This window comes from Podarcis filfolensis (genome assembly GCF_964270895.1).
Source record: "Podarcis filfolensis genome assembly, chromosome: 16".
In the NCBI taxonomy this organism is placed as follows: domain Eukaryota; kingdom Metazoa; phylum Chordata; class Lepidosauria; order Squamata; family Lacertidae; genus Podarcis; species Podarcis filfolensis.
In genome coordinates, this window is record NC_139620.1 from 41652154 (window position 1) to 41680063 (window position 27910).

At 48.8% G+C, this 27910-nt stretch overlaps 2 protein-coding genes across 3 annotated transcripts in view; one reads left to right on the top strand and one right to left on the bottom strand.

Moving 5' to 3' along the window:
• Nucleotides 1–27910, top strand: part of TFIP11 (tuftelin interacting protein 11) — a gene marked incomplete at its 5' end in the record, with an annotated part of 601324 nt that overhangs the window by 475972 nt on the left and 97442 nt on the right. The window lies entirely within an intron of this gene.
• Nucleotides 1–27910, bottom strand: part of MYO18B (myosin XVIIIB) — a 266462-nt gene that overhangs the window by 181156 nt on the left and 57396 nt on the right. Inside the window, exons 14-15 of the mRNA XM_083589603.1 lie at nucleotides 8219–8392; nucleotides 4263–4353 (exon numbers count right to left, since the gene is read on the bottom strand). Of these exons, the coding sequence (XP_083445729.1) occupies nucleotides 4263–4353; nucleotides 8219–8392 (265 nt within the window). The remainder of the gene's footprint in view (nucleotides 1–4262; nucleotides 4354–8218; nucleotides 8393–27910) is intronic.

The following is a 27910-nucleotide window of genomic DNA, read 5'->3' on the forward strand; positions in this document are numbered from 1 at the left end:
CTCCCTCCATGCAGATTGAAGGTGTAAATAAGTGAATAAACCATATTTCTTAAGGCCATAACGGTCTCTGCTGTTTCTCAATACTTTAAAGGAACACAGACTCTGGGTGAGTGCCTCGAACCCCCAGGAATCTTGCAGAGTCGGGGTGGGGGTGGCACACAACTTTTGGAACAATATGAAGGATTAGGGTTGCCATATTTCAAAAAGGGAAACCAGAGTTGGGAGGGACCCAACGTGTCATCACAGGCTGATGCCAATGTCCCTTGTAACCTTGTCTATTCCAGGTTTCTCCCACATATGAGCAGGGCCAAAGCACACAAGCAACATTCAGAAAATTGTATATGAGCAGGATAGATCACTCCTGCTTCCTGTGCACATCACCTTCATAGCCCAGACATCACTGAACGGCCATGAAACAACAGCTTTGAAAGAGCCACATTCTTCCCCTTCTGCAAGCTTTACTATGCAGGAATGGTAGGAAATGTCACGGCTAAAAATTGGTTGCTGCTTCTTTAATGCTTAAAAAAGCTGGGTCAGCATGAGTCAGTTACCTGCTGACTCATATATAGTATATATATATATATGACTCATATATAGTATATGTATATAGTATAGTATATGTATATATAGTGTGAGAAATGTTAGTTTGGGTTGTGTTGATTGGTTGGTTAGTGAAAGCTGGTAGTGTTGATGTGTGTGCAGTTGGTCAGTCCCTTTTGCAGAAAGACTTTTAAGAATAAAAGCAGAAAGTACTCTGCAAGGATACTTTTCTCGTGGACTCTTTTATGCCGACAAGGGTCCGAGGGCCAGGCTGAGGCAACAAAGGGAGGTCAGAACCTTTTTTTTGCTTTTTACAAACACTGACAGGAAATGTGGCAGGAAATATCAGCCTGAAACACGGCAAAGTGTACTGGAGACTTGGCCCCACATCAAATTGTGTCCCCACCTTCTCCAGCCTGACTGAACAAGGCAAGAAGCAACATCTGGCTACCTGTGTGCCAATGACAAGTATGAAGGGAAGTTTGCTTTGTTTCAAATGGAGACTGTTAACAAAACATGTTGCCTGCAATGGCTAGAAGCAGGGAGAAGGAGCACCTGTGGCCAGTGCTTTTTTTCTTGAAAAATGTTTAGGCCGGGGTACTCTTATTTTCCTACTCACATTGAAATACTGCCCCTCAATGAGGCCAAACTTAGATTCACAAAATGTTTAGGGGTATGCATACCCCTGCATACCCCCAGAAAAAAAGCACTGCTTGTGGCCATCCGCATCACCTCTGCCCAGTTCCCGGAACAAACGAAATCTCTATTTAGAATTAACTCCAGAGAATTTCAAGTCATAGCTAACGATGTGCCCTGCAATTCTGAAAGTGCAGTGATACCCAAAAGCTATTCAAGTTTGTTTTAAACTCAAAAAGGAGCATCAATGTTTGGCTTTAAAAGAGGTTTAGTGGCTATTGACTAAGATGGCTCTGCTCTGTCTCCACAGTGGGAGAGGCAGCAATGCTTCTGAATGCCAGAAACCACAGGGCGTGGGACAATGTTCTTGTGCTTGGGTCCTGCTTGTGGGTTTCCCACAATGGGCATCTGGTTGGCCACCGTGAAGAGAGGGTGCTGGACTCGATGGGTCCCCATTGGCCTGGTCCAGCTACAGGACTCTCTTCTTACGTTGTTATGACAGGCTGCATTTCCACCTGGGTCACTTAAAAGGCCAAGATGATTCTTTTGCATTTGGGAAAGGAAGAATGCATGCATGCACAGCACACAGTGAAAGTGATATTCAAGAGAGAAGTTGCCATAAATACCACATTCTCCCAAAGATGAGTGCTAAGACAGAGAATAAAACCTCTAAGATTTGAAGGCAGAAGAAAATCTCTCTGATCTAAGAACTATGTAACTAGGGAAGTGTCAGGGAACTGCCATCGGCTCAGGGGCGAGAGGGGAAAAGCCGGATGGATTACAGAGAGCCCCCAAAGATCATGAGAAGCAGCACCTCCTCAGCGGAGGAGAGTAACCACGCCTCCAGTGGAGAGGAGCTTCAGGGCTTGGAGGCGGTGCCAGGACACCTTGCCTGAGCAAAGCGGGGAGGAGAGAGGTCCTCTGTTACCCACGCCCTCCTTGCGCAGTAGGCTTTCACACAGAGAGGGCAAGCGCAGACTGGGCGTCAAGACTCTGCTGGGGAAGGTTTGAGGACCGCTCACTCTCAGATTCTGCCAGTGAATGAGCGAGCCACGGAATAGTGGCGCTCTGCATGGTGAAGGTTTTTTGGCACCAATAACGAGGCTTTACAGCCTACCAGGGAGGCATTTGCCTAATTGCTCTCAAGTAACCCCCTGATATCCTTACAGGAAGGATGAATCTATCCGTTTTGGTTTCCTTCTTCCCCCTGGACCCTAAATTTAGTTCATCACATTTTTGCATTTATGATTTTTTTTTCTTTTTGAAAAATGCTCACCAGCATTTTAGGTGCATTGCTCCTAACACAAACATTTTTGTATGCAATTTTAGCCAATGTACACAGTTTTTGCAAGCCGTATTCCTTAGATACATGGCATTTTTGCACAAGGAGGTGTGCTCTCTACATCAATGGCTGGTGTGGCATTTGGGAAGAGGATTTGCTAGCACTTTCCAAGCCTGGTCCCAATGAAGCTTTAAGCAGCATTTTCTGCAGCTGTGAAGCCACAAGGAAAAGCCACTCCCAGCCCAGCAACAACAGCAGCAGATTGACAGCACATCTAGTAATTACTACAACCACCACCTTGTTGGGACAGAAGAGGCAACCAAGGCCTCTCCCTCCTGACCTTTGGATCCAGTCTAATGAAGCCTTTTTATTAGGAAGCAAGCCTCTCCGTGTCCCCCCGCCTGCCCCATATGAAGCTTGTTATTTGACTCCCTCAAGTGGGCACATTAATCTCAACATGCTGGTAACCTTCGTGTCAATCCTGCAAAGTCACATCCATTATTAATAAGTAAACAAGAGTTGCTCTCAGCACACCACAGTTTTCACTCCACATGCTCTCTTTTTTAAAATAAAAAGACCAACAACAAAACAAACAAATTCATCTTTACACCTATGCAGATAACAACAGGGTGTCCCACTTAATGGAAGCAAGGACACGGCAGGAACTAACCCAACTGCTGAATGGGAAGGAGGCTGAACCTATGTGTGGAAATGAGCACTAATTGGGAAAGGTCCATCCCAGGAAGCCTGACTCCAAGGCCCACCAACCAAGAGGCCCAACATGCTGGGAATTTCAGGTGCTTCAAGGGGCCAATGAGCTCTGTAGTTGCACCTTGAAGATGGAACTTGTTTCCAAAATTAGATTGCGGGCCTGCCGGGTGCTTGAGAGCTCCCCACATTCTCCTTGGGATTTCTGTGCAAGAAGAATCTAGATTGCAAAGAGGAGAACTGAGGACAAAGTGATGTCAGCATTAGTGGAGCTAAAAGTCAGTTAAGGCATGTGGCAGGTCTGAACTTCCCACCCCTGGCAGCTACTTGATGGCTGAGGCACACACATGATCTTCTTATTTATTTAAAAAACATTTAAATACCACCATTCATTAACATTGACAACAACTGTACAGAAAACCATATTTAAAAGCTATTGTGGAACTATGTTCTCATGCAGGAGGAGGAGAATCTCAAAGGCAAATGAAACTTCACATATAAAAAGGCACCGCTCTTCCCTGATGTCTCCCTAGCTCTCTATGTTCAACATCCAAGAAAACCAGACTAAGATGCTACATATTCTCTCCAACATGTTTGGACAGCAAAAGCAACAGATGATTTAAAGACACTCACCCTGATGGAGGATCACATAGGAACCCAGGAAGTTGCCTTAGACAGAGTCAGACCATTGGTCCCCCTTGCTCAGTGTTGTCTACTCTGACTGGCAGTGGCTCCCAGAGTATCAGACAGGGGACTTCCCCAGTCCTCCCTGGAGATGCTGTCAGAGATGGAACCTGGGACCTTCTGCATGCCAGGTGGGTGTTCTGCCCCAGAGCTATGGCCCTTTCACATCTTTCTTCCGCTGCAAGCATCCTTCACAAATGGCATTCCCTCCATACCAAACACCCGCCTCTCATTTATTCTCCAACTTTCAACTGAAGTCTTTTTTAAAATGTAGGTGTCATGGGCAGTGGAAAACCCAGAAAGATGCAACAACCCCTCAGCTCTTCCAATAGCTCATCACATCTTTGTGATCTAGCCAAGGAAAGGCCTACTTTTCCAAAAGTGAGTTTGCAGCATTCAAAGACAAACATACCTGTTGATGAGCGACACAACAGCTGCAAACAGCTCCTCATAGAGCCCCGCAGCCATCCCTTCCACGCACTCCACACCTGTCATCTTGGGACCTGAAGGAGAGAGACACAGATTGCTTAATTTTCCTGACAGTGCCTTTGGGCATGGCTGCTCAGCAGTCCTCCCCACATGCTGTTAGTTCAGAGCTTTGCGATCAAACCAGAAGCAATTTCCAACCAGGGCAACTGCTGTGTCTGTCTGTTGCAGGAAAAAAACAGCAAAAGGTTTGTTGCACCTGAAGAAAACTAACCATTTGTTATGGCATAAGCCAGTCTTCACCAACCTGGTGCCCTCCAAATGTTTGAGTGACAGCTCCTGTGGACACCAGCCAGCAGGGCTGTCTGATGTTGCGACTGATGGCAGCTGTCATCCAAAATGTCTGGAGGGCATGAATCATAGAACTGTAGCGTTGGAAGGGACTAGTCCAACTCCTCCCTGTAATGCAGGAGGCCACTCCATCAGATGCATGACGTATTCTAACGAGGAGAGGGGCACACAGTCTCCAATACAACCTGCACCCAAACCACCAGCATCACGTTGGAACTTTTCAACAGGGAATCAGCATGGGACACAAACTATCAAAATTAAAAATCCAAATCATGATGGACAGGTAGAGGCTTGAAGGGAATAGCCCAGCCCACTGCCATTGGCCCATACCTCCCCCAGCTTGTTTTAAAGCCATGTAAGTCCATATCCATCTTGTGGCACTGAGTTCCTGTAGTGGAAACACAGAAGATGGATGAGGAGGCTTGGTGGCCTTGCACAATTAACCCTTCATTTAAGGCCGCTTTAAGTCCTTGCAGGAGCACTTCTACCCTTGAAGAGGGCCAAGTTGGGGCTTGATTACCCAGATCATGGGACTGGGAGGATGTAAACATGACACTAATCAGTATAGGTGGAGGCGGTTGAGGCATTAAGCCTTGCCTATCTCGGCTGGGTATAAATAACAGGGCTTGAACCTAAATGCAGTGTGCCTGGATGTGGGTCAAGGTTGCTGCATTGCAAACCAGACAGAAGAGCCACTCTGCTGTTGTTTCTTAGGCCTAAGGAGGGATTTGGTTTAGTGGTCTGGTACTATGTGTTGGTTGCTTGGGTAAATGTTTGTTGGGGATTGATTATTTGTGTGTGCGTGTGTTAAATGAGAAGGGGGTTCGTTGACTGTGTCTGTTTGGGGAGGTTTTGCACTGTTGTATGTGGGTATAGAAGCCTGTTTTGTTCAACAAAGTTCAGTCTTCTTCCACTAAGTTGTTTGTTTATCAAAGATCCATTAAGAACAAAAACTTGTTTGCATTTGGAAAAACAGTTTCAAACATTATCTGTGTGCAGAATGACTTTCCTCCATTCTGAATCCATTTAATTTGGTGACTACCTCCTTCCCCATTCTAGTATAATGGGAGAGGGATAAAAATTTCTCACTCTATAAATACATATATTCCATTTTCCATCCTGTGCATAATTTTATAAACTTCTGTCATGTCCTTTTGCAGTTGTCCCTTTTCCAAACTGATCTGAATGTTAGTTAGATGCACTGAGAGATCTTAAATGTTGCCAACAGCTGCAGGGTTCAGCACCAGGAGCAGCTCTGTCGCTCCTGTTCCTCTTGGGAGGGCAGATCTTTTCCTGGTGCAAAAAACCTGAATTGGGGTAGGGGATTTAGAAATATTGATTGGAGGAGAGTTTAAGGAAGGAAGAAGGGGAAGCAGGTGCCTCTTTGAGGGTTTTACATGCTTGGAACCTGAGCCCGTTGCTAAGGAAACCAACCACAGCTGGCATCTTTTCTAAATTGTTTTCAGGGCCATTCCTTGGCAAATTTCAGCCACGAATAAACACTGGTTGTTACTTAGTGCACAAAAGCAGGTAGCAGTGGGGGGGCGGGAGGCAGTAGATGAAAAGAGTTACAGAAAAGCAGAGGGAGGGGCGTTGTCAAGGCAAAAAACAGCAAGACAGCTGGCCGCAAACAGCTTGTTGCCTGTCCCAGATCTCAGTAGGCAGCTAATATCTTGGTTACGCCTTCCTTCTCCAACCCGCTTTTCCTGCTTTCAAATACCTGGCAGATTTACAATTCAAAGAGCTGTTTGGAAAGCCAGCTGCGCTTAGCTACCTTTTTTTTAAAGGGCTGAAAATCAAAAGGGTTTTATTTTTAAATAACCAATCTCATTGTTTTGTGTTCAAGTGCAAAAAAAAATATGTTACCTCTGATTGCCCCTGTTGTAGTCAAAAATTTGAAGGCAATTTGCCTCTGACAAGGTGGCTTTGCATGCTGTGGCCCACAGAGTGCTAGTTAGAAGGGAGGGGGGAGTGGTCCTTGGATACGGGGTTGTGAGCACTTCCTCTCCTCCTGCATCACTGCCTGCAAATGTGTCCACACTTACCTAATCATTGCATGAGTGCCACAATTAAGAGAGGCAGAACAATAAGGTGTGTGACAGAGAGGCAGAGAGAGAAGTGATATGCAGAAAAAACCCAGACCTCAGTGAAAGAGCACTTGGCTTTGCATACAGAAGGTCTCAGGTGCAACTTCCAGGTAAGAAATGTGCTTGGTCAGCAGGCCTAAGCTCAGGCATAGGACAGCTACTGTCAACCAGGGCTTTTTTTCGGCCAGAACTCTCCGGTGGGTGCCATTGCCATTATAAGAGAACAAGGGAGACATTCATGTTGAGTTCTGGCACCTGTTTTTCGGGGGGAAAACAGCACTGCTGTCAACCAAAGCAGACTGCATTGGATTTGGTGGGCCCATCATTCTCCATAGGAACACAGGAAGCTGCCTGTACTGAGCCAGATCATTGGCTCACCAGGCACAGAGGTATTTCCCAATCCTATCTGGTGAAGCTGGCAGGGATTGACCCTAGCACCTTTCATGTGCTAAGCAAGTGCTCTGTCCCTGAGCCATAGCCCTTCCTTAGACTTCAGTGTGGGGAATCTGCTCATGGTTCAGGGCTTGGAATCTCTAAGGAGGACCTTTTTGGCAGTAGAGCTGAGAATGGCCTCTGTGAGCCTCAGCTGCCTCTTTCTGTTTACTACACTGACAATACTGAGGTCGGGTGAGCAGGGCAGCTTCACAGGTCCCTGTTACAAGGTGAATTCCATGCTATGCAAAGGGATTAAGGGCAAAACTGCTTTTACTATAATGCTGTTATACAAATCTATGGTGTGAACACACTTGAAATATTGTGTGCAACTCTGGCTGCCTCACCTCAAAAAGGACATTGCAAAGTTGAAAAAGGTTCATAAAAGGGCAAGCAAAATGATAAACTCTCTTATAAAGAAAGGGTACACCAACTGGGTATTTTTATTCTAAAGAAAAGGAGAGCAAGAGGGTACAGGTCAGAGGTTAATAATGTTATGCATGGTGCGGTGAAAGAGAAGCTTTTCTCTCTCATAAAACTAAAACCCAGGGAGTATCAAACAATGTCTTGTGCAGAAAGAGTGGAGAAAAAAGTTTTTCTTGTTCTCTCTGAATAGCAGAACCCAAAGGGGTCATCCAGTGAAGCTAAATGGTGGGAGATTCAGAACAGAAACACTTCTTTACAGAGCACATAGCTAACCCTTGGGATTCACTGCCACAAGATACAGTGATGCCACCAACTTGGGTAGCTTTGAAATTGGTTTAGACAAGTTCATGGAAAATAAGTTTACCATCAACACCTAGCCACAGAGACAGCACGTTGCTTCCAGTATGGGAATCATGAGCAGGGAGAGTGCTGCTACTGTACTCATGTCCTGCTTGTGGACTGGCCACTGTGAAAACAGGATGCTGCACTAGATGGGCCGAGGGGGGGAATCTATCTGTACCTGTTTGAGTTGTTCCCAAGATGGATTCAAACATGCATATTCAACCCAAGGTTGATGGAGGGAGGGGAATTGTCAAAACGGAGCCTCTCTTTCCCCTGCTAACTTTGCATGAGGAAAGGCCCTTACCATCCGACCAGCCCTGGTCCTGGCTGAGCTGTCCTCCGGCTCCAGACGTGACCTGCTCAATAATCCTCTGGAGGTGGTGCTTGAAGACGGCTGTTGTGAGCTCCTCAAAATCGCAGCCAAGGACTTCCGCTGCCTTGTTGGCCCACTCAAACTGCATGAACTGCTTCCTGCCAACTGAACAGAAAGGAGAGGAAGGGGCTTATGCTCAGGAAGCCTTTGTTTTCCATGATGACTCCTTCTGGCTCACTTTTAATGCTTAAATTTGTGAATTTTGTGATTTGTGAATGACAAATTATTTATTTGTAATTTACAATAGGATATTGATATAATTCACATATGATAGCCATCTTCAACTATCTCAAGGGTGTCACATGGAAGAAGGGAACGAGCTTGTTTTCTACTGCTCCTGAGGGTAGGACTCAAAACAATGGCTTCAGGTTTCAAGAAGGGAGATTCCGACTAAACATCAGGAAGAACTTTCTGACAGTGAGAGTTGTTCATGATGTTGGATGATGGCCATCTGCCATGGATGCTTTAGCTGAGATTCCTGCATTGCTGGGGGTTGGACTGGATGACCCTCGGGGTCCCTTCCAACTCTACAATTCTATGATTCTATTTATTTCATATCATTTATATATACACCACCCAATTGTAAGAAGAAAAAATGCCAGAGTGGTTTGCAAAAAGAATAAAACAGCAAAATCAATAACAGTTAAGAACAGCTACTGAAAACATTCAAATCATATTTAAGATCAAATATAAACCAACAACAGATTAAAAACACATGTCAGCATTCTATATATCCATGTAAGCTTGTTGAAACAAAACTGCTTTTAGCAGGTGCTGAAGAGCACAGTGAAGATGCCTGCCTGGTGTCAAGAGGCAGGGAGTTCCCTAGGGTGGGTGCTGCCACACTAAGAAATCGATTACTCACAGCGGTACAGTGGTACCTCAGTTTACGAACTTAATCCATTCTGGAGGTCCGTTCTTAAACTGAAACCGTTCTTGAACCAAGGGACGCTTTCCCTAATGAGGCCTTCTGCCGCCCAGGGCCCTTCCACTGTTCAGATTCCGTTCTTAGACCAAGGTAAAGTTCGCAAACTGAGACACTACTTCTGGTTTTGCAGAGTTTGTAAACCAAATAGTTCATAAACAGGGCTGTTCTTAAACCGAAGTACCACTGTACATGTTTTAAGTGTCCCCTGTAACAAGGCCAGTTCTGCACATGGGCCTATGTGGCTAAGGGGATCAAGTTTGTAGTGTTGATGTATCCTGGGTGGGCTGTGTTTCCGTTAAGAGTGGCCAAAGAAATAGAGCACGGTAGCCAGAGGAAAAGAAAACCAAAGCAAGTTCATGAGGCAGACTTTTTTTAAAGAGAGGGGGAGAGAAGGAAACGAATCAGGTCTGAAAATGAATGGCTGTTCACGTACAAAGTGCTGGCGGTAATTAGCTGCAATTTGATGGCAGCCATTCATAAACGAGACAGCAGAATTAAACTAATGGTAGCAATTAGATTTCATTTCACCTCTGAGCGCTGCCTTCGATTTTGCCCTGCAGGAGTCATATTTCCATGCGCTGAAATGCAGCACAGCATTTGCTGGTGGCTTTGAAAGGGCACCTACAAAATAAGAGCCCACTCCCCTGCCTCCAGCTCTGCCCACTGCTCTCCCCTTTGGAAACACTCTTTGTGGGACTGCCCGGAAGGCCTCCTGCAAGGAGCAGCCAATCCTGGAAAGAATGGGGCTACAGCCACCCAGCCACACCCCCACAAAACCAACTGGGTGAATATATTTCCAAGGAAATCGTTTATCCCCTGGGATAATCACTTCAGCTTCATGTTTCCCAAAAAGGATCAATAGAGAGTCAAATTGCAGAATGAGCCAGTCTGCAAAGCTTCAGACTGATAAGTTGCAGAACCCACAAGCTGGCAGGAAACCAGGTCCTACATATGCAACTTGGAAGCTGGATAGAAAGGCAATGGAGCAAGGAGCAAGGTCTCTCACTGGGTTAAGTCTTATGACATGATGAAAAAAAGACAAGAAGGGAAAGAGCCACCCACATGCTGACCCGACAAACTGTCTGAAATGGTCAATCCCCTTTCCTCAGGACTAGCAATCTCTAGCTAAACAAGGCAAAACAAAAACCTCAAACCCTACAATTCCAAACCACAATTCCTCAGATTCCTTTCATTCTTTTTTTGGAGGAGGAGAACCATGATAGTTTAAGTATGTCCTCCTTTATGCATAAAAACGTAAGTCTTTCATCTGTGGAAGGATTTGCATCACAGTCCTGGATTTGCATGAACTCAGGGCAGGGGAGCTAAAAAGAAGGCAATTTTTAAACAACAGCAGACTTTTGAACAATGCAGGGAAAGAGAGAGAGGAACTGTGAACATATGGGGGACTTGAAGGAGCTGTGGGGATTGTTGATGTGTGTGCAGCATCTACTCTTGGGTTTTCTTCTTTTAATAGACTTGCAACAGAGTTTTGTTTTAATTGAGTATCTTTATTATTTACAACAAATTACACTGGTCAAATACAAATATAAAATAACATACGTAATCCTTTCCTCTTCCAGCCATCCAGCCAGAGACCTAATGCTGACTCATGTTCATTTACATACTGACACTTGACACTCTGACCCTTATTGATCACATGCCCTTTATAAAGGCTCCTGTTGCTGGGTAGATTTTTCTATTGCCTAGCAACCTGTTTAAGACCAAGTTCTTTCTATTCTTTCTAGAATATTCCAACAGGGATATGGGGCATTAAAGGAGGCATGAGGAGATGGGGGCAGGGGTGAAACCATGCTTCATTTCACCTGGGTCAAAAACCGAGTTTGGCGCCCCCTCCACAAACATTTGTGTACACACAGGTTGGGAGCCTCAATGGTGTTCCTCTGGGGCAAAAAAGAAAACAAAAAACCAGCTAGCCCCCCGTAGCTATGGATGGGGGCATTGGGTGAAGTGCAAATTGGGGGTTGGCAAGCGGGGTGGGGAGTTTGGCAAGGGTGCAGGGTAGGTGGGGCTGGCAAACAATGCAAGCAGGAGCAGCAGGCTCCTTGACTCCAACAGTCCTTACTGGAACATGTTCAAACCACTGGGCTCTTAATGGCAGCTACTGTCCTAGTAGGCTGGAGCGTGGAGCTAGATGGGTGGTGTTGCTCCAGCAATGAAACCAGTCAGACCAGGGAGCTTATAGAGGAGCTGAAGCCAGGCCCTGATCCACACAGAGGTTTCCATGCACTTCCATGTTAAAGCTTCTGCCTAGGTCCCCATCTCCACCTGCATGCACACGGAACTGGCCTCCTATTTGGTTGCATAAACAGAGATTTAGCCTTCAACCTAAGGATCTTGCGTCTAGAGGGGCACGTTCCTCATGTTGACTTCTGTACCACTTTTTTTCTTCATTAGGGTGGTTATTTACACATCCCCCCCCCCCGCAAAAAAAGAGGACACAGAATTGCAAACAATTTTCATGTGCTAATTTATATGTATAGATCAAGGAGAAAGTCAGCTCAGCTCACATTTCAAGGCAACCAAAATTTACACCTATCCAAACTTTGTGATGCAGTTCTCCAGCTAACCAACATTTACAACAACAAAAATGCAAATATTAGGAAAAAATGTGTATAAAAATGAATATATTTGTGAAAGTAATACACAAATGTGCCTTGTGTTTGGGAAAATTGCTTGCAAAACTGCATACAAAAATGTGTTTATTGGGAAACATTAATGTGAACATTCTGATGAATTTTTCAAAAAGAATTTTCCAAAAAGAAAATCACAAATTGCTGTGGAAATGTGGAGGACTGAATTTAAGTTTGGAAAAATGAGAAACTGAAAGAACCAAAAGTAGCACATCTTTCCATCACTAGTAAAGATGCAGATTTTAAAAATCCATGATCATTGAAATAGAAATGCAAAACATCTCAGCATGGTCAAGGAGCCTGTGCCCAGGGGACCAGGGTGCCTGCTCAGGCTGCCTTCTAAGTGCCAGCCATGGATGCTCAACCACAAGTCACTGCCACCACTCAACTCTCCCTTCTTAGGGTCCTTTAAACTGGCCAGTGACAGGTCAGTTGTTCACACATCATTGTGAACTCTTTGATCAACTGTTACGGAGCAGAAAGGGGGGGGTCATGTTTGTAATCCATTCCCATTCCCATAAAGCCTGTGGAGGGTTCGAGGCGATGACCTCGAGGGCACTCTGCCCTGCAGAGACCCTCCAACCCCTCCATTGTGTCGCACCAAGCACCACACAAAACTCAAGCCCCGAAATAAAAGTGCCCCTTTTCTCCCTGCGCCCCTAGACTATATAAACTAAGACCCTATTGTTCTCTAATCATCGGTACATAAAATGTGCCTTTCAATACATGCTCCGCTCTGCATGTTTCCCCCCTCCTTTGCCCATATGTTAATCCTGTATAACCCACCCCTTTCCTGATGTAATCATGATGTAGCAATGATGTAGTGATGATGCTTTTGAACTGTATCTGGGGTAATGGTGGGAAGTTTTAAAAGTTCTTGACACCCCATCAATCTTACCTTGAACCTGTTGCGCAATAAACGTGGATCTTCTCTAAATTGCTCCGGTCTCTGGCTGCACTCCTTTTGTTCCGCAGGGACCCGCAGACTTAGTCCGACGAGCTAGGTGGCAGAGCAGCCTCGCACCTAGATTTTCCGTAACAGTTTGGCACCCAATGTGGGGCTGCGGTTCTCCCGTGTTGCTGACCGGGAGCCCCAAAGTCTTCAGCCGGCACTGGGCCGTTTTGCCTGGGAAGATCCCTCTGGACCCCTGGCCATCTTCAGGGCGGTAATCGACCAGCCTCAAGGGGTTCAGCCAGGGAGCAAAGAGAGATCCGGCCGGCTTATTCAACGATCCCGGGATCACAGCTGAAGGCACGTGAGTATAAGTTAAAATCCAGTGCACTGGTGGGAAGGGGGGTGGTAATCTCCTGGCAACTTAATTCTCTGCCCTCTTATCTATCGTTCTTTCTTACCTTCCTCTTGGTCCGGTTAGTGAGAGAGACAGAGGACCACTGCTTGACCCAAAACGGGGGTTCTGAGCTCTATCTCTTTGTCTTAAACACTCCAGCCAGCCGCACCAATCGAGAGCCCGGAAGTAAGACGGAGAGGACCGACTTAAACACCCACCTCACCGCAACGGGCATCTCATTGAAAGCAAGGGGTTGGAGCTCTTTTTCCGATCTTCCAGCCAGCCGCCCAGGGGGCTGGAAGGGACTATCTTTCTATCCTTACCGCAGCCGCACCAGTCGTGCCACATAACACGTGTATCGTGCGTGAGCCCGCTTCTGAAAGCAGGGGGGGGGTATTCCGGTTCAAAAACTCTATCCAGGGGTCACCTGAGCTGGCACCACACTGCATAACATCCCTTTTCCTCAAGTTTGTGACGATAGGTAGGAGGTTGCCAGGAGGGATAGCCTGGGAGGAACTGGGCAGGATTTGGCAGACTGAGGAAACAGGATTTGGCAGAGTGAGGAAACATTTGGCAGAGTGAGGAATAAGAAAAAGGAAAGGATGAGTGCCGAGGGTCTGGGGAGGAAACCAGATAGCTAGGGCTCAAAAAAAAACCCCACTAAATTGTTAGGCAATGGAAGATAGAAGAATCAGAGAAACCCCTGTATAGGTTACCCGAAATCCTTACCAACCCCCTTTTCTGTCTCCCTTCTTTATCCCAGGCACGCGTGAACTAAGAAAATGGGTACCCAGGCTTCCAAAAATGAGCGGGCTTCCTCTGGGAGGAAGGCTTCACGGAAGCCATCCCAGTCCCAGAGGGACCCTGTCTCCTCTCCTTGAATTTGTTATAACCTACTGGAAGTCAATACCAGGCCATAAAGCATTGTCCAGACAGAAGTTGGAGGACCTCTGCAGAGAATCCTGGTCCGCCGGTACAGCCTCCGTGAAACCTGAGTTTCGCTGGCCGCCGGGGGGTTCTTTTAACGAAGACCGTTTAAACAATCTAAGAAAGCACTTGATGGAAGAGAAGCCCCGTCAGCTAGAATACCTAACTGCCTTCAAGGCTGTTAGGGGATTACTTTGGGCTCCTCATGGAGCCCCCTCTTTGCAGCTGCCCCTGCTAAAGCCCAGAAAACAGCCCTTGCTCCCCCTACGAGGGACACCCCACAGATGATTTATCGAACAAGCCCTGATTCCCTTCTATTACCAAGGGGTAACACCATCTGCCCCAAATAATGACTCAGATACCGACATGGAATCAAGGGGAGGAGGAGCGGGGGGCAGCACTAGCCAAATACTCACTCGCCAGCAAGCCAAGGCGAAAAAGGGTGCCGCGCCAAAGAACCTCATTTAATTAGAAGAACCAGTAGAGCCACTGGGAACCTCTAGCCAAGCAGTGGTTCAGATGCCTTTAAGGGCTCTACCGATCCCACCTCTAGAGCCCAATGGACACCCCCCCCCCGGATGGTATACACGCACCAACCCTTTTATACTGCAGACCTAGTCACATGGTCGAACCAAATGCCCTCCTTGAGTGATGACCCAGACAAGTGCCACCATCAAGTTAGTGCCATCTTCTCAACCCACAAACCCACCTGGCCAGACATTCATGTACTTCTAAACACCCTCTTTAATGAAGCTGAGAAAGCAGACATTCCAACCAAAGCAGGAGAGGCGCTAGAACTCCCAGACTATCAGGCAAACCGGCCCGCAGGGGCAGAAGCACTCACAACCCAAGTTTTACGGAATGAGCCAACTTGGGACTACAACACCACTGACGGGATCTGGTGTTTAAATTTGTTCAAAAAGGCCATATTAGGCAGAATAAAAGCTGCTGGTCAGCGCATTGTCAATTGGACCAAAGTCCAATCCATCCTACAAGGACCAAACGAACATCCCTCGGACTATTATACCAGGCTTGTATCCGCTATTAAAACATGGGGAGGAATAGACCCGGAGAACTCCCAGCATGAAGTCATTGTAAAGGGCTTCTTCAAAGAAAAAGCCAACCCAGATATTAGAAATAATAATAATAATAATAAATTTTATTTATATCCCGCCCTCCCCGGCCGAAGCCGGGCTCAGGGCGGCTAACAACAATAAAACAGTACAAGAGTACAGCACAAACAAAACTCTAAAATCATTCATTATAAAATGAATTAATTTAATTAATTAATTAATTAATTCAAGCCACTGGCAACCATTGGGCCAGAGCTCCGCGAAGATTGCCGAGGGAGGGAGTCAGGCTGTGCCCTGGCCAAAGGCCTGGTGGAACAGCTCTGTCTTGCAGGCCCTGCGGAAAGATGTCAAGTCCCGCAGGGCCCTAGTCTCTTGTGACAGAGTGTTCCACCAGATCGGAGCCACAGCCGAAAAAGCCCTGGCTCTAGTTGAGGCCAGCCTAACTTCTCTGTGGCCTGGGACCTTCAAGATGTTTTTATTTGAGGACTGTAAGTTTCTCTGTGGGGCATACCAGGAGAGGCGGTCCCATAGGTACGAGGGTCCTAGGCCGTATAGGGCTTTAAAGGTTAAAACCAGCACCTTAAACCTGATCCTGTACTCCACCGGGAGCCAGTGCAGCTGGTATAGCACTGGGTGAATATGATCTCGCAGCGAAGACCCCGTAAGGAGTCTCGTTGCAGCATTCTGCACCCGCTGGAGTTTCTGGGTCAGTCTCAAGGGCAGCCCCACGTAGAGTGAGTTGCAATAATCCAGTCTGGAGGTGACCGTCGCGTGGATCACAGTGACTAGGTCAGGGCGAGAGAGGTAAGGAGCCAACTGCTTAGCTTGGCGGAGATGGAAAAATGCCGCCTTTGTTATAGCTGCAATCTGTGCCTCCATGGAAAGGGAGGTGTCGAAGATTACACCCAAACTCTTAACGGACGGTGCTGGCACTAATTGCGCCCCCGCAAGAGATGGGAGTTGCCCCCCCAATCCCATATCGTCCCGTCCTAGCCACAGGACCTCTGTCTTCGAAGGATTTAGCTTCAACTGGCTCCCACGTAACCATCCAGCCACAGCTTCCAAACATCTGGTCAGTGTGTCTGGGGCCGAGTCAGGATGGCCATCCATCAACAGATAGAGTTGGGTGTCATCGGCATACTGATGGCAACCCAGCCCAAAACTCCGGACAAGCTGGGCGAGGGGGCGCATAAAGATGTTGAAAAGTATCAGGGAGAGTATCGCACCCTGAGGTACTCCACACACCAAGGAGTGGCGCGATGACAATTCCCCCCCAAGCGCCACCCTCTGTCCCCGACCAGAGAGAAACGAGCGCAGCCATTGAAGGACTGTGCCCTGGATCCCCACGTTGGCAGCTCTCAACCTCCGAATTGGCTATGAAGGGAAAAGTATAAGCGAGATTCTGTTGATAGCCAAGTCTGTCTATAACACCCAGGATGAGAGAAAGTGGAAAGAATCTAGGCAAGAGAGCGAACATGTGCTGGCCCTGAGCATGGAACCCAACCCCTACCGGGGTAAGGGCACCGGAAGAGGAAGAGGGTCCCAGGGAGGAGGACCCCCTAGCGCACTCAGACCATGGGGCCTCACTACAGGAGGATGCTATAATTGCCAAGAAGAAGGGCACATAAAAAAGTTCTGCCCATACCTCAACACAGGAGCCTATGGAGGACAGGAATTAAGGTCTCCTTATGAGAGAAATAACAGCTATGCCCCTTCCCAACCTGTTCTAATACAACCCAGGGATATGGGGGCCAACCTACTGCATCCTATGGTCCGCAAGCACCTCCACTCCTACCACCCCAGAACCACCGGCCCCAACAGAACATGAGATCTCAAATGGCCACCTTAAATCCACCCAACTCCCATCGGACCAATGTTACTGCTCCACCCATGCGCCCACCAGAATACCCACCTCCTCCTTGCGACATAATGATGTGAGATGGAGAGCCTTATTGACAATTAAGAGGGGATCCCGACCAAACCCAAGCCATCTGCCCCATCCTTGCGCTATCACCGGAAGACCCCATTTGCACGATTGACATCAACGGGCATCCCTATGAACGTTTACTAGATATGGGAGCCACGTATTCAACTTTAGCAAATAGCCACCTGGAACCTGGATCAGAGACCAGAAAGGTCATGGGGCTGGACAGGATACCCCACACTTGTCTGCTCTTCCACCCAGCTAAGGTCAGTCCCTTGCTGGCGGAACACACCTTACTCTTAACTAGCAGCCCAATAAACCTCCTTGGCAGAGACTTACTTTGCAAATTAAATGCCACAATAAAGTGTTCGGGAGATGGCATATATCTATACATGCCTGAAGAGTCCGTCCCCACCTTCCAAGGAATAGTGCAAGATGCTAAATTGGAACGCCAATTTCCGGACCTCTCTCCTGATCTAGAGAATGAAATGCCCCCTTGGCTATGGGGTACTGAGTCCACTTCAGTAGGACTTCTAAAATTGGCTACCCTGGTTAAGATTACTTACAGAACAGGCCTTCCTTTCCCTTGCACTAAACAATACCTGTCAGGGAACTGCCATCGGGAGAGCAGGAGGTGAAGGGACTCCCAGAGGTTGAGAGAGACTTATCAGCTGAGGAAGGAACCAGCAGGGGGAGGGAAGGAGCTCCTAGGGAAAGTGAGTCGGGAGGATGGCTCAGAGACACTTCCAGCGAAAACAGTGGGGAGGTTTCAGGACCTCCTATAGGGACACCCACTCCTCGCCGGAAACTGTCACGCCGAGAGTCCAGAAGGCGGGTTTCCGTTAAGGAGCTTTTATGCTGGAAGAAATTCCGTAAACGCCCACTGTCGGATTCTACCAGCGACTGACGGAGCCATGCTTAGGAGCTCCGTTACAGACAGAGGTTTGCGTACATAGCCAAACTCTGAGGGACTAGGGATTTCATGCACAAGCAGCTCATCATCCCATCACAGCAATCCGACAGTCCCTGAAAGCAGCTTGTGCAGAGGGGCATCATGAGCAACCCAGCCGGAACCGGAGAAGCAGGAGGAGCTGGAGCGGGTCCAAGCCTGGAAGAAAGGTACCGGGTGTTGGAGGTCCAGCTAGCACTGCAAACGGCGAGGCTCGAGGAGAGGAGGGCGCAGGATGCAGAAAAGGCAAAAGGGACCCCACTGGCAAGAAAGATGCCAAGATTGGTGCAGAAGTTTGGGGGGGGATCCCAGGAACTATCAAGCCTTCAGGACAGAGATGCAGTATGCTCTCAATCTGCAGTTTGACGACTTTCCCGACGAGGAATCGCGAGTGGCGTTTGTGGTGGGCCATCTCGAAGGGGGGGCAAGAGACTGGGTTAGACCCCTGATGGCAGGGAATAATGCCGTCCTGAAGGACACGAGGAAGTTTTTTCGCGCCATGGACCTGATGTTTTCTAGCGACATTGAGCAGGGAGTGGTGCGCAGACAGTTGATGGCTTGCAAACAGGGGAGCCGATCTGTCCGTGAGTACTGGACTGAGTTTACCATGTTGATCCACAAATTGGGGTGGGATCTATCGGCGGAACCCATTCAAATGCTTTTCGAAGAGGGGCTTTCTTCGGCGGTGAAAGACGAACTTTCCCGGGTGCCCAGGGCGGAGTCTATGGACCAGCTGACCAAATCAGCGCTCACCATTGGAGCGCGCCAGGAGGCGAGAGCCTTGGAGAAGCGGGAAGGGAAAGGGGAGCGTTGGAGGGATTTCCGCATTCCAGAGATTCCGGAGCCAACTTTCCCGCCAGGGGAGCCGATGGAAATTGGAACAGCGCGCGCGCGCGCAATTTCAAATCCCAGTGAAGGGCGGAAGAAGGAGGGGAAGAGCGCCAAGAAATGTTATCTCTGCCAGCAGCCAGGTCACTTTGCCAGAGTCTGTCCACAAAGAAAGGAATGGCAAGGGATGGCGGGAGCTGTTGGGGGAAAGGAGGAGGAAGTCCAGGAGCAAGTAAAAGCCAACGCCTGGCTGCCACCGTCAGGGCACAGCAGCCAGGCCAAGGAGCAGTAAAAGTGCCCACGCCGGAACCTCCAAGACCAGCTCTAGTGATAGAGGTGTTGCTAGAGCTGCCAAACGGACACCCACTAAAGATAAAGGCGCTTTTGGACTCAGGCAGCTCCTGTAATTTTATGAGTAAGGAGTTTGCAGCTGAACACCAGATACAGACCATCCCTTTAAGTAACCCCTTGCAGGTGACCACGATCGATGGGAGGGAGCTGTTGGGAGGAGAAGTCAGCCTACAGACCGTCCCAATGGTAATGAGGGTGGCCAGGCACACCGAAAGAATAGCGTTCAATGTGGCCACCTTGGGAGGGGCTCCCATTATTTTGGGGATGAGCTGGCTAGCGTTGCATGATCCGCTAGTGGGCTGGCATCAGAGAGTGGTCTCCTTTGGGTCAGCACATTGCCTAGAACACTGCAAAGAGGGGAAGGCTCCGGAAGGGGCAAAGGCCTTCCTAGCAGGGATGGAAGTAACGGACAAAGGGAAGGTGCCCAAACAATACGCTGACCTAAGCAATGTCTTCAGCGAAAGGGAAGCAGACAAACTACCACCGCATAGAGCCTTTGACTGCCAAATCAATCTAGTCCCTGGGGCCCAGCTCCCAGTAGGCAAGCTGTACGCCATGTCAGACAGGGAGATGCAGGAGTTAAGGGAGTTTATTGATAAAAACCTGAAGCGAGGTTTCATCAGAGAGTCCAGAGCGGTGGGGGGCAGCCCAGTGTTTTTTGTAGACAAAAAAAACACGGATAAACCGAGACTGGTCGTGGACTACCGGGCCCTAAATGCCGTGTCGGAACCAGTGGCTTTCCCTATGCCCAGGATTGATGACATTTTGACCAGGGTGAGGAAGGGAAAGATTTTTACTAAACTGGACCTGAGGGGAGCATACAACCTGATACGGATAAGGAAGGGGGATGAATGGAAGACCACCATGTTCACCCATTTGGGGGCTTTCAAATATCTCGTTATGCCCTTTGGATTACAAGCAGGCTCAGCATGTTTTCAATCGTTCATGAACCACGTCCTGGGACCTCTGCTCTACAAGAATTGCGTGGCGTTCCTAGATGACGTGTTAGTATATTCAGAGAATGAGTAGCAACATGTAAAGGACGTCAGGGAAGTGTTGAGCCAACTGCAAGCTAACCAGCTGTGGGTGAAATTGGAGAAGTGTCAGTTTCACACCAAGGAGGTGGAATTCCTGGGGTACCGCTTGTCAGACAAGGGATTAGCCATGGATCCAGGCAAGGTCCAGGGGGTGCTGGAATGGAAAACACCGAAAACAAAAAAGGATGTGCAAAGATTTTTAGGATTTGGGAACTTTTATCGTAAGTTCATCAAGAACTTTGCCCACTTAACGGCTCCCATTACGGACTGTCTCAGTAGCAAGAAGAAATTTGCTTGGACGGCGGAGGCGGAGCAAGCATTTGAAAATTGAAAAGGGCATTCGCTTCGGAAGAACAGCTCCTGCATGTGGATCTACAAAAACCGATGAGAGTGGAAACTGATGCATCAGACCGGGCGGTGGGGGCGGTGCTTCTTCAGCCGGGGAAGAGTAAGTCGGAGTGGAGACCGTGTGCCTTCTTCTCGCGTAAGCTAAACAAATCCGAGAGGAACTACACGGTATATGACCGAGAATTACTCGCCATTCACGAAGCGTTCCGGAGATGGAGACACTTACTAATTGGTGCGCAACATAAGGTGCAAGTGTGCACGGATCACAAGAATTTAGAGTATTGGAGAACGGCACGAGTGCTCAACCAACGACAAGTGAGATGGGCCCAGGAGTTCTCCAAGTTTAATTTTGAAATTTGCTATGTGCCAGGTCCGGAAAACGTCAGGGCGGACGCTCTCTCACGCAAACCTGAATATTTGGAGGGGGAGGGAGCACCTGAAGAGAGACATATCATCCCAGAGGACCGCTGGGTGTGTGGGGCGGCATTGGTGGGGCAAAGGGAACTGGTAGAGGGAACGGAGAATGATGAATACGCCCAGAATAAGCTCAGATGTCTAAGGAGAGAGGGAGAAAACCCCGGAGGTTTTGAAGAAAGAAACGGGGCATTGTATTACAAAGGGGCACTATATATACCCGAAGGGGAATTGAGAGGGAGAGTACTCAGACAGCTGCACGACAGCCCCACAGCGGGGCATTTTGGGCAACACAAGACCATGTGGTTGGTTACCAGGGAATTTTGGTGGCCCAAGGTGAGGGAAGATGTACGGGAATATGTAAGAGGGTGTGACCAATGCCAGCGAGCCAAAGGAGAAAGGCGGGCGCCGGCAGGGTTATTAGAACCGTTACCCACACCAGAACGACCATGGGAGGCGGTATCGATAGATTTTATGACTGACCTGCCAAAATCCAAGGGGAAAACCGCCATCCTGGTCGTAGTAGACCTGTTAACTAAGATGGGCCACTTTGTAGCTTGCTCACATGCAGTCACGGCGGAGGAGACAGCGAAATTGTTTGTAGAACATATTTTTAGGCTGCATGGCGCCCCCTTGAGGGTGGTCTCAGACAGAGGCAAACAATTTACGTCCAGGTTCTGGAGGAAGCTCATGAGCTTACTGCACGTAGAGGTCAATTTTTCGACTGCCCGACACCCTGAAACTAACGGGCAGGCGGAAAGAGCAAACGGCATCCTCCAACAATACCTGAGGTGTTATGTCAATGACAGAGAGAACGATTGGGTCAAGAAGTTGGCGCTGGTGGAATTTGCCTACAATAATGCGGAGAATGTGTCCACCGGGATGAGCCCCTTTTTGGCTAATTATGGGTGCCACCCCAGGGCATTTCCAGGGGGAGGAGGGGAGAGATGGAGCGTCCCGGCCGCCGAACATTTTGTAGAAGAAATGGAAGCTATCCATCGTCAACTCCAACTCAACTTAGAAAGGGCCAAAGAAGAATATAAGAGGCAGGCAGACAAGAACAGGAGGGAAGGTGAAACCATAAGGGTGGGGGATCAGGTGTGGCTGTCAACCCAAGGGTTGCCGTTCAAGGGGGGTTGCAAGAAATTGAGACCCAAAAGATTGGGGCCATTTGAGGTCATTCAACGAGTCAACCCAGTGGCCTTCAGGCTCCGGTTACCGAACCACATGAAACTGCACCCAGTGTTCCACAGGTCATTACTGTCACCGTATAGGGGGGAAGGTGAAGGGGTTTCCACACGGGGACCAGTCTTAGAAGAGAGGGAAAGCAGCAACCATGTGGCGGAAATCATCGACTCCAGGTGGAAGGGTAATCAGGTGGAGTATTTGGTAGCGTGGGAAGGGGAACCGGAGTCAGAAAACACCTGGGTGACGGCAGAGGAGGTCAATGACGAGGTTTTGATCGCAACGTTTCATCAAAGGTTCCCCAGGAAACCTCAGTCAGTAGCGAGGTTCCGGAGGGGGTACTTTGGCACCACCGACGAGGAGGAGGAACTGGAAGGATTCGCGGAATCGGAGTTGGAAGAAGGAATAGACTCCGATGAGGAGGAGTACTTAGAAACCAGAAACAGCAACCGGTGGAGGGAAATGTTTGAGACTTCGGAAGATGAGGGAGGTTCTTTCAGGGGTTTTGCTCCTTCGCCGCCCGCAGAGGAGGGAAGGGGAGGGGTGAAGGGGGCCCTGGAGGGGAGGTGGATGTCAGGGAACTGCCATCGGGAGAGCAGGAGGTGAAGGGACTCCCAGAGGTTGAGAGAGACTTATCAGCTGAGGAAGGAACCAGCAGGGGGAGGGAAGGAGCTCCTAGGGAAAGTGAGTCGGGAGGATGGCTCAGAGACACTTCCAGCGAAAACAGTGGGGAGGTTTCAGGACCTCTTATAGGGACACCCACTCCTCGCCGGAAACTGTCACGCCGAGAGTCCAGAAGGCGGGTTTCCGTTAAGGAGCTTTTATGCTGGAAGAAATTCCGTAAACGCCCACTGTCGGATTCTACCAGCGACTGACGGAGCCATGCTTAGGAGCTCCGTTACAGACAGAGGTTTGCGTACATAGCCAAACTCTGAGGGACTAGGGATTTCATGCACAAGCAGCTCATCATCCCATCACAATACCCTTTACCAAAGGAAGCCATAGAAGGATTGACGCCTATGATTGAGGATTTCCTTGAAAAGGGGATCCTGGTTCCTTGCGCGTCACCCTGTAACACCCCCGTACTCCCCATCAAAAAACCTTTGGGGGAAGGGGCCCCAGTTTGTTACCGTTTTGTTCAGGACCTGAGACTCGTCAACCAATTTGTGATACCACACCACCCAGTGGTGGGCAACCCAAATTCCCTTCTAAATGCAAGCCCGGCAGGAACTACATGGTACAGCGCTGCAGATCTATGCTCTGCATTCTTCAGTATCCCTCTAGCCCCTGAGAGTCAATTCCTCTTCGCCTTCACCTGGGGACCTAGTCAACTAACCTGGACCAGACTACCCCAGGGTTATGCGGAATCGCCCGCTATATTTTCTGCAATATTACACCAGGATTTACAGGATGTACATCTGCCTCGTCTACCTATCTGCTGTATGTAGATGACATTTTAATATGTTCTACCAGCGAGGAGGCGTGTAAATTAGACACAGAACACCTCCTTCTCGAGCTAGCATATAAAGGACACGAGGTGTCCCCTAAGAAGCTGCAATACTGCAAGCAGGAAGTAAAATACCTCGGACATATCCTGGGGATAGGCACCCGATGCCTAGCAACTGACAGAATAGAGGCAGTCACCAAAATTCCCCTCCCCAAAACAGAGACAATTGCCAGGCTTCCTTGGTATGGCAGGCTTCTGCCGAGCTTGGATTGCCAGCTACAGCGAAATAACTAAACCCCAGTCCACTATGACCCGCCAAGATCATCCTGATGAACTGGTTTGGGGAGAGGAAGCCTATAACACCTTTGAACGCCTTAAGAGGGAATTAAAATCTGCCCCCGCCTTGGGCCTCCCGGACTATCGCATCCCTTTCAACCTATTCATTCATGAACAAATGGGGGTAGCCTCAGGAGTTCTTACCCAGCCCTTCTGAGATCAAGAAAGGCCAGTGGCATATTACAGTCTACAACTCAATACTGCAAAGGGAGCAGTGAGTTGCTTGAGAGCCATTGCTGCCGCTGCACTCCTCCTTCAAAAGGCTCAAGAGACAGTGTTGGGACATAAGATCACAATCCATGTTCTCCACGCGGTCTCAACCCTTCTAACTCTAAGGGGCTGCCACCACTTCTTGAACCCACGTCTAAACCATTATGAGGCCCTCCTGTTAACTCCATCCAATGTCACTATTAAACGGGTCAACTCCCTAAACCCAGCAACCCTACTACCCCTCCCAGATGATGGCACCCTGCACCATGATTGTACAAAAATAGTCTGCCAAGCTGAGAAACCCCAAGAAGATTTAGACCACCTCCCTCTAGAAAACCCTGATCTAATACTCTACACAGACGGCAATTCCAAAATCATAAACGGGGAAAGGAAGACTGGATATGCCGTAGTCTCTGACTTCGAAGTCTTAGAAGCCAACCCTATAAACCCTCAATATAGTGCCCAGATGGCAGAGTTAATTGCCCTCATAAGGGCTTGTGAGCTTAATGAAGGAAGAAGGACAACCATTTACACTGACAGCAAATATTGCTTCGGACTAGTACACACAACTAGTACACACAACTGGCCAGATATGGCTCCAAAGGGGCTTCCTGACCGCAGCTGGTTCTCAGATCTCCCACGCAGCCCTAGTGGAAAGGTTACTAACAGCCATCCACATGCCCAAAGCAATAGCCGTCGTCCATTGCAAAGCACATACAAAGGGGAGGGACTCAGTCTCCAAAGGTAACAGGCAAGCCGACAGGGCAGCCCAAATGGCCTCACTACACCCCCAGAGGACGAGACTGAGTTCCAAGGTATACAACTCCCTGCCGACATTGACTTCAAACAAATGTACCAATCGGCCACTGAAGAGGAAAAAACAATGTGGGAATCCATGGGCGCCAACAAAACGGATGGCGTCTGGCTCCTCCCAGAGGGCAGAACCGTCAAGCCAAAAGCCTGGACTCCAAAATTTGTGAGGGTCCTCCACCAACAGACTCATTGGGGAAAGGGAAGACTAATAGACCATGTCCAAAGATGCTGGTATGCTCCAGGGATAGCGGCTGCAGCCACAGCAGCCTCAAAGAATTGCATAACACGCCAAAACTTCAACCCCAAACGGGAGCCTAAAAGACCCCCAGGAGCCAGGCCTTGGGCTTTTGTTCCCTTTGAGAGTTTACAGCTGGATTTCATCGACTTACCCCAGTGTCAGGGGTTCAAACATGCCCTAATCATAGTGGACAAATTCTCCTCCTGGGTGGAGGGATTCCCTTGCAAGAAGGCAACCACTTCAGTACTCGCCAGGGCCCTTTTACAAGATATCATTCCCCAGTATGGAGTACCCCGTCGACTGGACAGTGACAGGGGAACCCACTTTACTGCGGAGGTAGTCCAACAGGTGGCCCGAGCTCCAAAGTGGGAACTCCATACACCCTACCACCCAGCCTCATCAGGACAAGTAGAGCACATGAATCAAGAGGTAAAGATACAACTAGGGAAACTTTGTAGTACCACCGGACTAAAATGGGTAAATGCGCTCCCACTAGTTCTCCATAATATTCGGAGTGCCCCCACTGGACCGTTAAATCTGTCCCCCTTTGAACTTCTGTTTGGGAGACCCCCTCCCCCTGTTTATAACACTTTATTTCCCCTCTTGGAACTTGAGGTGGGGGAAGCAGAACTTACTAATTATGTCATTCATCTCCAAAAACAGCTACAACATCTCCACAAGTATGCTGCCATAGAGGAACAGAATCTACCAATCAATGTCCCAGCACACTCCTTCCACCCGGGGGACTGGATCCTGGTTAAAGTGTACCAGAAGCTGCCCCTTCAACCTGCCTGGGAGGGCCCGTACCAAGTACTTCTAACCTCGCCTACAGCTGTGAAGGTGGGAGAAAAGAACGCCTGACTACATCACACTAGGTGCAAGGCAACACCACCGCCCCAGGAGGCACAGGAGAGTCAGGGAGAGGACTACATCTTTGATGCCCCACCTCCCGCCGCAACCTCCTACATCAATGAGGACGAGGACCAACAGACCAGACCAGATCGGGGTCAGGATCAGGCCCAACAGACCGGACCAGATCGGGGTCAGGATCGGGCCCAACAGACCAGACCAGATCAGGGTCAGGATCGAGCCCAACAGACCGGACCAGATACCACCTCCAAGCCCATCTGGACCTCCTAAGTTGTCCGGGACACAACCGCCATTAAACTACGCCTCAAACGTGTTTGACAGCTCAACTGACAGCTCCACTGACAGCTCATTGCTTCATCATTTTCCTTCAGTGCTCCGTTTGACAGCTCAACTGACAGCTCCACTGACAGCTCATCGCTTCATCATTTTCCTTCAGTGCTCCGTTTGACAGCTCAGCTGACAGCTCCACTGACAGCTCACCGCTTAATCGCTCAACTCCTTGTTTCCGAGCGCCAACCCAGCACACCGTTCATCCGGTTTACTACCCCGTTGCTGAACATGGAATTATTCCCCACCCTTTTTATCCTCTCCTCCCTGACCAGGATCTCCGCTTTCGCGTCAAGCCACTGCACTGGATTACAAACAAACTACCATTTCTTGGACTTTCACAGTATCGAATCTGGGAGGAAATCCAACCCTGACTGAATGGGGGACTTTGACTTCTGTCTCCCTGAGTCACTGACTCTGTTGCACCATTCATTAGTACCCAGACTTACCAATAACTAGTACTGGGAACTCTTTATACGAGACCAAAATCTCCAACGTATAGGGTCAGCCGTCCTCACTCTCAACCATCAGTATTACTGCCTGAGATGCAACAATGGGACTTACCTACTTTATGGCCAAGGAGAGATCTCTAGAAATCCGAACTGGACCGAAATCAAAGCCGGAGGGGCTACACACGTGTACACAGACACACCACCCTTCCAAAAATTTGATCTTTGGTTTCCAATGCCTTTTTATGACCCCTGAGCCACGAAAACCCTAACTACAAGGACTCTGCCTAAAGCGATTCTGTTGCCTATGGAACCTTGGACTCACTCACGACTGGAGAGGGGCAGAGTACCTGGAGGGTTGGCACCATCCTATACACCCCTCCCACACCCCTGTGTGGGACAACACCGGTCCTTTGAGATGTGGCAGGATTGCTAAGGACAGACGGCTCCTGAATACCACTGACCCACTATACCCGGTTGGCATCGCACCCCGGCAGCTTGGCACAGACCTCTCCTTCCCGGGAGTAGATCTCCTTTCATCCTGGGAGCAGAACTCTTACATCAAACTTCTTAGCCAGGTGGCTAAAGAAACTCCCTACCTGAACTGTTGGATCTGTGCCCACGCACCCAGCCACCTCCAGCAAAGTCTTCCGCTAGTTCCAGTAGCCATAACACTGGAACAATACCATTCTGGAGATGTTGCCTCCTCCTGGAACTTAACCGCTTTAAACCTTACCCACCAATATCTGTACCTCACAGGTCCCACCAAGGGACGCCTCTGTCGCCGCTTCACCGGAGAAGGGACCTCTATCGGAACTAGCACCTGCAATGTCATCCTCGAGATTCTAGCCACAGGACAAGTGACTGTCACTGACCCAACGCATTCCCAGACCTTTCCAAACCTCACCCTCGCCTGGGCCAATGCAATCGGCCACCAACCCACTTGGAAGCCACAACACTTGGACCTTATGCTATTGCAGACCTTTGCATCTGGCAGAATGGAATCGTTCCTCAGTGCTTGTTCTGGGT